We start from the raw sequence: 12,100 nt of genomic DNA, 5'->3' as shown, positions 1-12,100 counted from the left end.
AGCAAAGAATAAGGAAAGATTCATGTTAAATCTTCCAATGCTTAAAAGGATAAGCTTCAGGTATAAAATATTTGTGTAAAAAAGTCATGTAAATAAGGAGTTCCCATTAACTTATTCTGCACAAATTGGATGTTATTTGATAAATCAAAGGAAGTTCTGAATGTAAAAAAAGTTTTAAATTATTTTAAAAATATCTATAGGATAAAATGTCATTGGTTTTGCTTCCCAATTTCTCACAAATATATGAACATCCCTTATTTAAATTTATTCAATATGTATACTTACTATGTATTAATGAGGTTGCTTACTATATTCCTTCCCACCTCAGAAAATGTCTTTTCATTTTCATTGTCATTCAAATCCCATACTCTTTTCTCTAGGCTCAGAGTAAGAAGCTTCTGATTTCCTTTCCGAAGTTAAGTTTTCTCCCTTGGTATTCTATTTAATGCTTTTCTGTCTTCTACAGGAACTTGGTCCTTCATTTACAGAAATACCAGTCCCAGCCTCCATCTCCCAAAATACAGATACTTCCTCACTCTTTGCTACCTTGTCCTGATCCTGTCTTTCTCTTACCATTCAAGTTTTCTTCCTCTCACTTTGTCAAACTTCTCAAATCAGGTATATCATTTTCTCTAAATCTATTGATGCCAGTTTCAAAATCCAATGGCCCTTCCAACCCTTTCAATTTCTTTGATTTCTAAGCAACACATTAAAACTGTTTCTTTGTAATAAAAAAATAAAAATTTTGAAAAAAAACTGCTGCTTTGGTTTTCAAAACGCTACACTATCCTAGCTCCTTTAATGGAACACTTTCCTTCTATTGCCTTTATTAATGTAGATGCTCCCTGAGAAAGAATCAGCACCAGCCATTCTCTCTCCTCTGTAATTTCATCCACTTTCACGACGCAGGTGATCATCCCATGTTGTGGACATGTACCTCTCCCTACACATTTAATTTCCATCTGTAACTATTTATTGGAGATGCCTGATATGCCCAAAATAAACAAGGCTAAAACCCAAATTCATATTTCTCTGCCTCGATCTTGACTTCTTAACTTCCTCTTTTTCTTTCATCCTTCTCCCAGCCACCTATGTTAAACATTTCCAAATCATCTTGGTCTCCTTTTCAATTCTTCCCTCCAAATTTAAATATTAAGTTCTCTCAATTCTTCCTTCACAGCATCTTTCACATCTGCCATTTCTTCTCCTATTCCTACAGTTACTATTCTAGTTCATTATTGTAAAAACTACTCACCCAAGCTATTGCCTTCTCCCCTTTCCATTTTACAATCTATACTGAACACAGCCACTAGAATACTTTTCCCAAAATACCACTGGACACAATACATCCTTTCTCAAAAATCATTTAATGATCCCATTATCTATAAACCCAAATTACTTAGCCTGGCATTCTGGCCCTTTTCATTCATTTTGTTTTAGTTCTTTTCCCAGATATTTCCCACTACTATCCAACACAAATATTTTGTTCAACAGGCTAAGTCAATTCACTTTCTCAAAAATATACATTGCACCTGCCTTTGTTAACATCCTTCCCAACATCCCCTGTTCTGGAGCGATCTACACATTTTTGAGAGTAGTTTTGGGTAGTATGTAAAAGCATGGACTCTGGAGCCAGAACCTGCATTCTAATTCCAGGTCTGCCATTTGTGGAGTGTCTTTGGGCAAGTTACCTAAACTTTGTGTACCTTGGTTTCCTCCTCTAGACTTGGAAATAATAATAGTACCTATCTCATGGACTGCTGTGAGGATTAAGGAAGTGAATATATTTAAGGTCCCTGGCACACAGTATCACTATAAAAATACTGGCAATTATTAACATTTAAAGGCTGAGCTCAACTGGCCCTCTTCCGTGAAACCTTGATAGCTCAATCCAGAGGGACCTTCTCTTTCCTCTATTTCCAAAACATCTATTGCAAAGCACAAAAGCGTAAGTATAAAACATGGTTTCTCAACAGTGACAATATTGACATTTGGGGTCAGGTAATTCTTCACTGTATATGTTGTCTTGTGCACTGTAGGGTGTTCAGCAGCATCCCTAGCTTCTACTCACTAGATGCCAGTAGTGATCCATCCCCCAACTGTGAAACCAAAAATGTCTCCAGACATTATCAAATGTCCCCTGGCGAGCAAAATTATCCAGTTGAGAGCCACTAGGATACCTTAAGATAAAATAACACAAAAGTACTTTGTAACCTCAAAGTAATATACAAGGGTCAAGTATTACTACCCTCAGTACTTATCAAATACACATCTGAATTATTTAACTGATTTCAAACTCGAACGTACACAGTTGACCCCTAAACAATGCAGAGGTTGGGGTGCACACCCCCCACATAATTGAAAATCTGCACATAATTTTTAACTCCCCCAAAACTCAACTACTAATAGCTTCTTGCTGATGGGAGCCTTACCTATAACATAGTCAATTAACACATTTTGTATGTTACATGTATTATATATTGTATTCTAAAAAATAACCTGGAGAAAAGAATATTAAGAAAATCATTAAGGAAAATATTTAGTCCTATACTATAAAAAAATCCACATATAAGTGGACCCATGCAGTTCAAAACTGTATTGTTCAAGGATCAACTATACTTTCATTATCCAATTAGTTTTAATGTCCTTTAGTATGGAACTCATGTTTTACTTATTCATTTCCACAATCACACCCAACGGTAGGTCTTGGACATCTGTTAATTGACAGGCAAGACAGAGGTAACCTGAGACAGAACACACAATGAACTGGAAAGAGCATGGGATTTGCAGTCAGAAGATCAGGTTCGTATCTTAGCTCTGCCCTCACTTATTTTAGAACTTTGGGCAATTCATTAAAGTCTATGAGCCTCAGTTTTCTGATCTATAAAATGTAACACCTATATAGGTTGGCTATGATGTTCAAATATGATCAGGAACCATGCAAAAGAACCATGTACACTGCAGAATTATTATATACAGAGGAACATATATGTAAAAAGACAAAAATGATGATTATACCATAATAATTCATTTATCCAGAATCATCAGGGTCTTTCTTTATAACCTTGTTTTCTAGGTAACTGAAGCTTATGCCTTTAAGTGTTTAAATTAACTCTGAAATATAAACTATTTTGATGGACGTTTTCTACTTTCAGAAATACCATACATATTCTTCTAACTTCTAAAACAACAGGTACTGAATATAATTTAACTTTTCCTTACTTATTCTCACCATTGTTGTAAATATTAATTACCATTCTAACATACAACTCCCTCAGAGATTATCAGATATGTAAGGCTGTTGACCTCTTTATTAAAGAGAGTCAGAGGTACTATGCCCCATTATGTTTCACTCCAGCCCTCATGCCCCTTTTGTTGCCCCTCTCATTCTCTACAGATTGAAGACTAAGTACTGACATCTGCTAAAAGTTGAAGGAGAGCTCTAGTACTCCTATGACTGAAGTTCATAAATGGAAAACTTCATGGCAGCTACTGTACAGAGATGTTGTTACTTTCTGATTCTCAAAGGTGTTCTGGGTAACTAAAATTGCTGGGAAGCAATTTCTTTTTCTACTCTAAATATGTAAACATACTATACTGTATATTGTACTGCATATATATATACACACAATAAAAATGCACATAGAACCTACTTATATTTTAAAACCTTCTGTGAGTGCTTCCTGATGTCACTCAAAAAAAAAAAAAAACTCACTAATTTGAAGCTACAACAGAGCAATCATGCTATTTGAAAGAAAAAAAAAGTGCCAGAATTCATGTGCTCCCATCGTAAGCAAACCCAAAGAAAAAGAAAAAATATTAAATAATTAAATATTATTAAATTTCCTTCAGAATCTCTTGTCTTTCAAGACTTACATGAAGGAAAAAAAAAAAGACTTATGAAGGGATGCCTGGATGGCTCAGTGGGTTAAGCGTCTGCCTTCCGCTCAGGTCAAGATCCCAGGGTCCTGAGATTAAATCCCACATTGGGCTCCTTGCTCACTGGGGAGCCTGCTTCCCTCTCTGCTTGTCTTTCCCTGTCTTGTGTTCTCTCTCTCTCTCTGACAAATAAATATATAAAATATTTTATATACATATATATATATGTGTGTGTGTGTGTGTGTGTGTATATATATGTATTTTTTTAAAAAGACTTATATGAATGCCTGCTTTTCTACCTGAACTGATATAAAGAGAAACAGAAAGGTTTATATATTCCAGTTTTTAAAAAAAGATTTGTTCAATCTTTAGTTATAAACACTAACTTCAGACCAAAAAGGAAAACTTAATAAAATTTAACAGGAGAAAATAAAAGTAAAGTTGAAAATTGCACATTGTGAGTCAGGAGCATTTTGTTCTTATGTTTGTAAATTACATGAACCACAGAACAACCTGTTCCCCTGACACTTTCAGAACACTTGTACTATTTTTAGATATATAACATAAATAGTGATAACATAGTAATAAAAACAAAATCACCTTTAATAAATCACGATAATTTACCTCCGTGAGATGTTATAAAACATATAAAGGGGGGAACATAAAAATTTGGAGGGAAATGATAAGTCAAATGCACTTTTTTAAAAAAAGGCTTTTTGTTTGTTTTAAAAACTTTTAGTGGCTCAAGACAAAGGGTAAAAGAAAGATAAGAATAAAAAAAAAGCAAATGAAGGAAAGAAGGAAGAAAGGAGGGGGATGAAAGGAAACTAGAAAGAAAGAAGAAAACATGGCATATCTAACAGTATTTAGAAGCTACTGGTAGAATTATCTAGCCTTGTACCTGACAACCGTAGTCCAAAAGAAGCTGCAGTATATCCAAGTTTTCGTTTTCAATAGTTATGGTAACAGCATTTCTCCCAAGCACATCTACGCAATTTATGTTCAAGTCACCTGAACTGTTTTCCTCCAAAATCTTTTTAACCATATAATAGTCACCTAAATAACAATATACAAACATAATTTAATATCCAAGACATATTAGATAAGAATGACTGTAAAAACTTAGCCTATTGATTTCAAACTTAGAAACCTAAACTCATTTTTGTATATGGAAATGTGCAAAGAAAATGGGATCATTTCCTTGAAGAAAACCTTGTCCTGACAAATTAGTATGTACATCAGCTGCAAACACAAAAAGTAGAAAAAACTTTAAATGTGCGGCTTAAAATAGAAGTTGTTAGTTTAAAATTCGTAACTGATTGATTATAAGGACAGAAACTTTTAGAAGATATTTAAAGCAATAAAACAACGTCCAAAAGTACAGACTGTAAACTAGAAAAATAACAAGTATAAAGGATTTAAGTTTTACATTTCAAATACACAAACACATTTACTGGTACATAATAATAGTTAAAAATAGATCTAACAACAAGCAGAGGATATTAAGAAGTGGTTTTACAGGGGAAAATCTAGTTGGAAAAGCAGTGTGTATACATGCTAGTGGTCACACATAGTAAAAGAGAAGGATGCCAGAAATTCCTTTCCTCTCCTTCCCACTCTCACAACACAAACACACATACACACACAGCACCTTATCTCATTAATGAACCTGTTTACATCACCAGGAAATATTCAGTTCATAAAACTCTAAGGCAGGACTAGGATAAATGCTGTAAAGACTAAAATGAGAATATTTCAAAATGAAGTTTCACCTGTCAGGAACATGCAGATTACCTTCTGCCTAAGTCCAGCTTGCCTACATCAAAACAGGTGACCCATAGGGGAAAATGAGAACAAGTACAGAGGTCATTATTTTCACCCAGTGCCCATTATATTCACCTGTTGACCAGCTAGTGCAGTAATTTGGCAGAATGAATCCAAAGAGAAGTGCTGATTAAATAAAGCAAGGTGAGTTTTGTTTATTTGATTTAACTTTTGAAACCAAAGATAAATAAACCATTTTAAATGACTTGCAAATATAGTTGTTCCTTCAAAGTCTCTGACTAATAAACAGGAAAAGATCAGAGTAGAAACCACAAGGAAAAAGAAATGAATAATTTCATGATACAGAAAGAAAAAAAGCCCTAAAACTGAACGAAATGTCTGAATAGGCAAAGTAACAGATTTTTGTTAGAACTTCTAACTTGCCACTATTTTTAGTCAATGACTTTTGGAAGAAGTTGAATAGTAGTTTTTTTGATGGCGTATTTCCTTAGTTCCCTAAAGAAGAAAACGAGTCACAAAAAGAAGTATTTTCCTCACAGCACTAGTAATTTTTAAACACTTGTTCCATGACAAAAACTTACTTCACAAAGCAAAGCTTTTAGTCACAAGCTGAATGAATAGGGAACATACAGATAGACCAGTGAAAATTTAGCACTATTACTGGAAAATAATGTTTGAAACCTTATCTCAGGTGAATTTATTTCAATATCTTGGTGGTAAAGAGAATGCTACCCATAAAAACTCTACATTTTCTTTGGTTTCATGATGTGTCTAGGTGAGGACTAATTTTTTATTTACTTAAGGTATCAGTAGGTTTTCTGAATCTAAGGACTATTACCCTTCATAAATTCTGCAATTCTCAGCCATTATCTCTTCAAATACTGCTAAATCCCCATATAACTTTTTCTCTTTTGGGACTTCTATTAAACATTACGTTGGATCATCTCATTCCAACTTCTACGTCTCTAAAGATTTCTTACTGTTCCTCTTTCTCTCTCTCCTATATTCTTGATAATTTCAACTCTCCCACTTAGTCCTTATTCAATTATTTTTTATTAACCCATTCATTTTTATGGCTATTTTTTTACTTTTTATTGGATTCCTTTCCAAGTCTTTTGATTTATGTTTTCATTTCCTTAAGATTTTAGTCATTTAAAACATACTTATTTTATTATTTCTATATGATAATTATCTGAAGGCCTTAGGGATTTAATCCTATTTGTTGTGTCTACTGACCCATTCTTGAGAATGAGTGACTGTCTTCGGAATTTTTAAATTGGGCGTTGCAAACTCATCTTCATGCAGCTTAACTGTGAGAATCCTGGCAGCCTAGTTTGAAAGCTTGTAACATCAAGAATGTTTTGTTTGCTTCTTCTGAATAACTCAGAGGTTTTAGTATCCCATCAATCCTTTTTATATTTCTCAGTTTAGGTTTTTACATACCAAGGAGGCAGTATTAAACTGCAAGCCATGGGGCACATGGGTGGCTCAGTCGGTTGAGCGTCTCTATCTTTAGCTCAGGTAATGAAACTGGAGTCCCAGGATCAAGCCCCTTGTCAGGCTGCCTGATGGGCAGGGAGTCTGCTTTTCCTCTCCCTTTGCTCTTTCTCTCACTCTTTCTCAAATAAAAAAATAACTCCAAACCAACAAGAGAGAGGATTACAGCTACAAATTCTTAAGCTTCTCTGTAGTCTCCCAGTGCTGGTGGGTGGGTTCTTTTCTTCATCTATCCCTTTCCTACAGGTACAGTGCTTAAAGGATGCTGATTTTATGCATGGATGTTGTGCTAATTTCCCACTTTGTACAAACTCAAGGCCTTGTAACCTATTTCCATATGGGCATTGAAATTCAAATCCCTGTAATGCTTGGACCAATACCTAACTCTTGCCCCATCCATGCAGCAGCCAATGTTAGCTCACATAATCCTCTATTTCTTGGTCTTTTCCTCATTTTTGCATCATGAGTGTTTCCTTAATTTCTTGAAAGCTCAGCTGTTCATTTAAATGGAGGTTTGTTATCTTTTAACTGGCATTTCTAGGTGATTTGAAGCAGAAGGGTTTTCTAGTCAGCCAATAGTCAGAAACAGAAAAGTATAAAGAATTGTATAAATACAATTCTTACAAAATTTTATAAATTTCAGGTACAACATAGGAAAGAAACTGCTACATGTTTTAAAACTTCAGATTGCTATTTAAAAAGTAATTGTATTGCAAATGTCATATACTCTAGCTTGAGGTTTCAAAGACTATTTCTATCACAGTCAGGGGGCTATATAAGAAAAAAACAAAAAAATCAAACCAAGTAAGTAATTTCCATCCCTAAAAATAATAAAAAGTTCCACCCTGCTAGAGCTGACACACTCATGAAAATGAAAAATTACAGGTCACAGAACCTATAAGAAACCAGAGTGGTTTCCAAGTTTTCCACCTAAGTTTACATTTGCAAGCCATTTAAAACAATGTTATATTATTTATTATTAAGCCCAGAACAGTCTTAATATTTAGGAACAGTCTTAATATGTAGGATGAGTGTATATGTAGAAAGAGGTTAGTAAATTTAAAATACATAGCAAGAAGCTAATTATAGAGCAAGGGTTACAATTTAAATGCCTTTTTATGTCAAATATATGAATGCTTTTCATTTTACATTGAACTTGCTTTTGAGAGTTACATTAAATCTTTTGTCTTTTAAAATGTAATTTATACAAGGAAATGCAACATAATCTGTACCTTTTGGCTAAATGGTTCTTTTTCAGTGATGGAAAAATAAATGTTTTTAATCAATTCCACTAGTACACCAATTTAATTGCAAGCCTTCCCAGCCCCCTCTCCAAAACAGTTCCACTACTCATCCACTTGTATCCATGTATATGGCTACCCACAGTCAAAGCCACTATCGTCTCTTTCCTGGACTCTGCAATAGTCTCTTTCCTGAAATAGTTGCCAATGCTCTAAAACAAAGCTCAACATCTTTTTTTCTATAAAAGGCCATACAGGAAATATTTCAGGCGTTACAGGTCTTACAATCTCAGTTGCAAATATTCAAGTCTGCCTTCACAGCACAAAAGTGGCACAGATTACATATACACAAATGAATTCCAATATATTCCAATAAAACTTTATTTGTGAATACTACAGTTCAAATTACATAAAATTTTAATGTTATATTGTTCTTCTCTTGATTTATTCCTAACCATTTGAAATGTAAAATGTAAACTATTTTTTAACTCACAGGCCTTAGGAAAACAGGTGGTAAGGATTTGGCCTGTGGGCCACAATTTGCCCACCTTGCTCTAGCCCCTGCTCTAGTCCCACCCTTTTATTAATCTACTGTCCACACAGCAGCCAGCGTGATCTTTTTTAAATTAAAATCATTCAATTCCCCAGGGTGCCTGGGTGGCTCAGTGGATTAAAGCCTCTGCCTTAGGCTCAGGTCATGATCCCAGGGTCCTGGGATCGAGCCCCACATCGGGCTTTCTGCTAAGTGCAGAGCCTGCTTCTCTCTCTCTCTCTCTCTCTGCCTGCCTCTCTGCCTACTTGTGTTCTCTGTCAAATAAATAAATAAAATCTTAAAAAAAAAAGTCATTCAATTCCCCAAAATCTTGAGGATTGTTAAGATTTTCCATCACACCTAAACTAAGTGCCAAATTTTTCATTTTGGCTTTCTAAATCCTATGGCATGTGAGCTTTGCTACCATTCTCTATTACCTGTGTGCAACTCTCCTATTTACTATGATCTTTGTAGACCAATGTTTTCCAAAATGTAGGTTGCAACCCGTCAGGAGTCACAGATCAATGTAATGAGTCCTAACCAATGATTTTTAAAAATGAAATGGTATATAAAACACCAGGGTAATCTCATGGATATTTAGCAACCTATTCACCCTGGCCAACTGTGATAAACCCTTAAGAAATACAGTGGAGAAATGTTACAGTACAATTAAGAATAGGTGATACCATCTCTTCTTTATTGGCATCTCACTTTATTTTCTGGCATATGATATGATGGTAAATTTTTTTTTTTTAAGATTTTATTTATTTATTTGACAGACAGAGTTCACAAGTAGGCAGAGAGGCAGGCAGAGAGAGAGAGAGGGAAGCAGGCTCCCTGCTGAGCAGAGAGCCCAATGCGGGACTCGATCCCAGGAACCTGAGATCATGACCTGAGCCGAAGGCAGCGGCTTAACCCACTGAGCCACCCAGGCACCCATGATGGTAAATTTTAGTATCCCTAAAATGGGAGCATTAAAGTTGATGAGTTTAATTTTATAGTATTCAAATTTTTAGTTAGTTGTGAAGTATAGGAGAATTTATCTGTCAAAAAATCTGTAAAGCTTTTCAAACCAAGTTTCATAACAAACCTTTAGAGTGTGTCAACTGCAACATTCTATTTAAACTATTACTGAAGACATTTTAAAAAAGGATTTTATTATTAAAAAGAAAAATAAAATAAAAAAATACAAAGACATGATCAAATTCAGTTGCTGGATCTGTAAATACAAATAGTGACAATACTGATTAAAATGTTAACTCTATAGAAAACTTCAAATTAGTCTGAATCAAATTCTAAAAAGAAAAAAATACAAGACTTTTACAGTGAAGGTGATTTAAAGATGTGGTTTTACCCAAATATGCAAAACCCAGTATTTCTCAAAAGCCCAATGTTTTATAATCATATTGTTATAAGTGAAACCTTAAAAATTAAAGATACTTGAGGGGCGCCTGGGTGGCTCAGTGGGTTAAAGCCTCTGCCTTCGGCTCAGGTCATGATCCCAGGGTCCTGGGATCGAGCCCCACATCGGGCTTTCTGCTCAGCAGGGAGCCTGCTTCCTCCTCTCTCTCTCTGCCTGCCTCTCTGCCTACTTGTAATCTCTGTCTGTCAAATAAATAAATAAAATCTTTAAAAAAAAAAATTAAAGATACTTGAAACAGGGCATGTTTGAATATTTTTCAAGAGAGACAATTACTACTCTAAATTCTTAGCCATTTATGACTGTAATGAAGATTATTAATGATAATGAATATCATGTGGCAAAGGAGCAAAGATTCACTCTGCTGTAGGGAAAAATTATATTTACAGCACAGAAAGTGATGGCTTATTTTATAGTAAGATAGTTGACAAATTAAAAATTATTAACAGTATACTTTTATATCTATTAGAAAAACAATTAGGAGCAATGTTTATTTTGTAATTAGAGTCTGATATGTGACTCTATCGTGTATGGCATATGATCTGGTATATGATCCAATTCAGTGATGTTGCAGTGATTGTATAAAATTTTAGTTTACATCAAATAGCCAGAAAAGTCCCACTAAATATATTAAGTAAGGTGTTATTAAAATGGCACCTTAAAAAAATGGCAGCTTAGTATTACTTCTCCCAGAAATGCTCCCCATTTTAAAAGCACGCTTAGGGGCACCTGAGTGGCTCAGTGGATTAAAGCCTCTGCCTTCAGCTCAGGTCACGATCCCAGGGTCCTGGGATTGAGCCCTGCATCGGGCTCTCTGCTCAGCAGGGAGCCTGCTTCGCCACCCCCCCGCCCCCTGCCAGCCTCTCTGGCTACTTGTGATCTCTGTCAAATAAATAAAATCTTAAAAACAAAAAACTAATAAAAAATAAAAAGCATGCTTAGTCCAAAGGTATGCAAAGTTCGTGTGGGAATTCAGACATCAAGGCACCCTCCCACACAATGCAGCAAATCATACTACAAAGGTAATGCAAGACCTCAGATTAGATTGAGCCCAAGGACAGCTCTCTCCATCTTTCCTATACCCCCAAGCTGAAATTTCTAGGGCATCCTAACTCATTAAATGCAAACAGAATTTCCAGAAAATGCCCTTAATGGGGAGTTGGAAGGTCCTAAATCCAGACCTAAGACCCTAATCCAGACTTAAGTCCTTTCATCATTTCCTTTTTCTGCACAAGAACTGGTAATTAGCAAATTAAAGGGTTAATATAGGTTTAGCTCGGGAATGTTTACTAAAAGCTGCCCTCTACTCAAGTTACATTAAAAGAGGTGAATTAACATGAACTATACCTAGTTAGGTGTTCCCTAAACCAATGTCCTAACCCTTTCTCCAGCCAGCAGGCCTGAGTAAACCACAGGCTCCCACAAATAAAAGTGGCTCATTATCACATTAACTCTCAATGAAAGAGGAAAGGGGTGGTGATAAGAATCCTACTTAATATTTCATAAAATAGCTAGTGCTTGTTTCAATTATCTTTTACCTCTGAGTTGCAGCGTTCTGTTTCTATAAAGAATATGAATGTGTTTTCTGAGAATTTTACTGGGGGTGGGGGCGGGCAACATAACTCGTTGTTACTGGTACAGACGCTTTCACTTTTCTTCTAAATTTTATACAAAGAACCAACGATACATGACTCTGACCTACTTTCAAGATAATAGCCACTACTAAGTAGCCACTACCTGGAGATC

The 12,100-nt window shown here is 35.2% G+C and overlaps 1 protein-coding gene across 4 annotated transcripts in view; it reads right to left on the bottom strand.

Annotated features, from left to right (window-relative positions):
• TRPC1 (transient receptor potential cation channel subfamily C member 1) overlaps positions 1–12,100 on the bottom strand; it is a 72,608-nt gene that overhangs the window by 57,192 nt on the left and 3,316 nt on the right. For 2 of the 4 annotated variants that reach the window (XM_047726855.1, XM_047726865.1), the window contains exon 2: positions 4,781–4,935. The exons of the other annotated variants lie outside the window; for them this stretch is intronic. In XM_047726855.1, coding sequence (XP_047582811.1) covers positions 4,781–4,935 — 155 coding nt within the window. The remainder of the gene's footprint in view (positions 1–4,780; positions 4,936–12,100) is intronic. 4 annotated transcript variants of the gene reach the window in all.

This window comes from Lutra lutra, chromosome 1 (genome assembly GCF_902655055.1).
Source record: "Lutra lutra chromosome 1, mLutLut1.2, whole genome shotgun sequence".
Lineage (NCBI taxonomy): Eukaryota > Metazoa > Chordata > Mammalia > Carnivora > Mustelidae > Lutra > Lutra lutra.
This window is presented reverse-complemented; position numbering and strand designations above follow the sequence as displayed.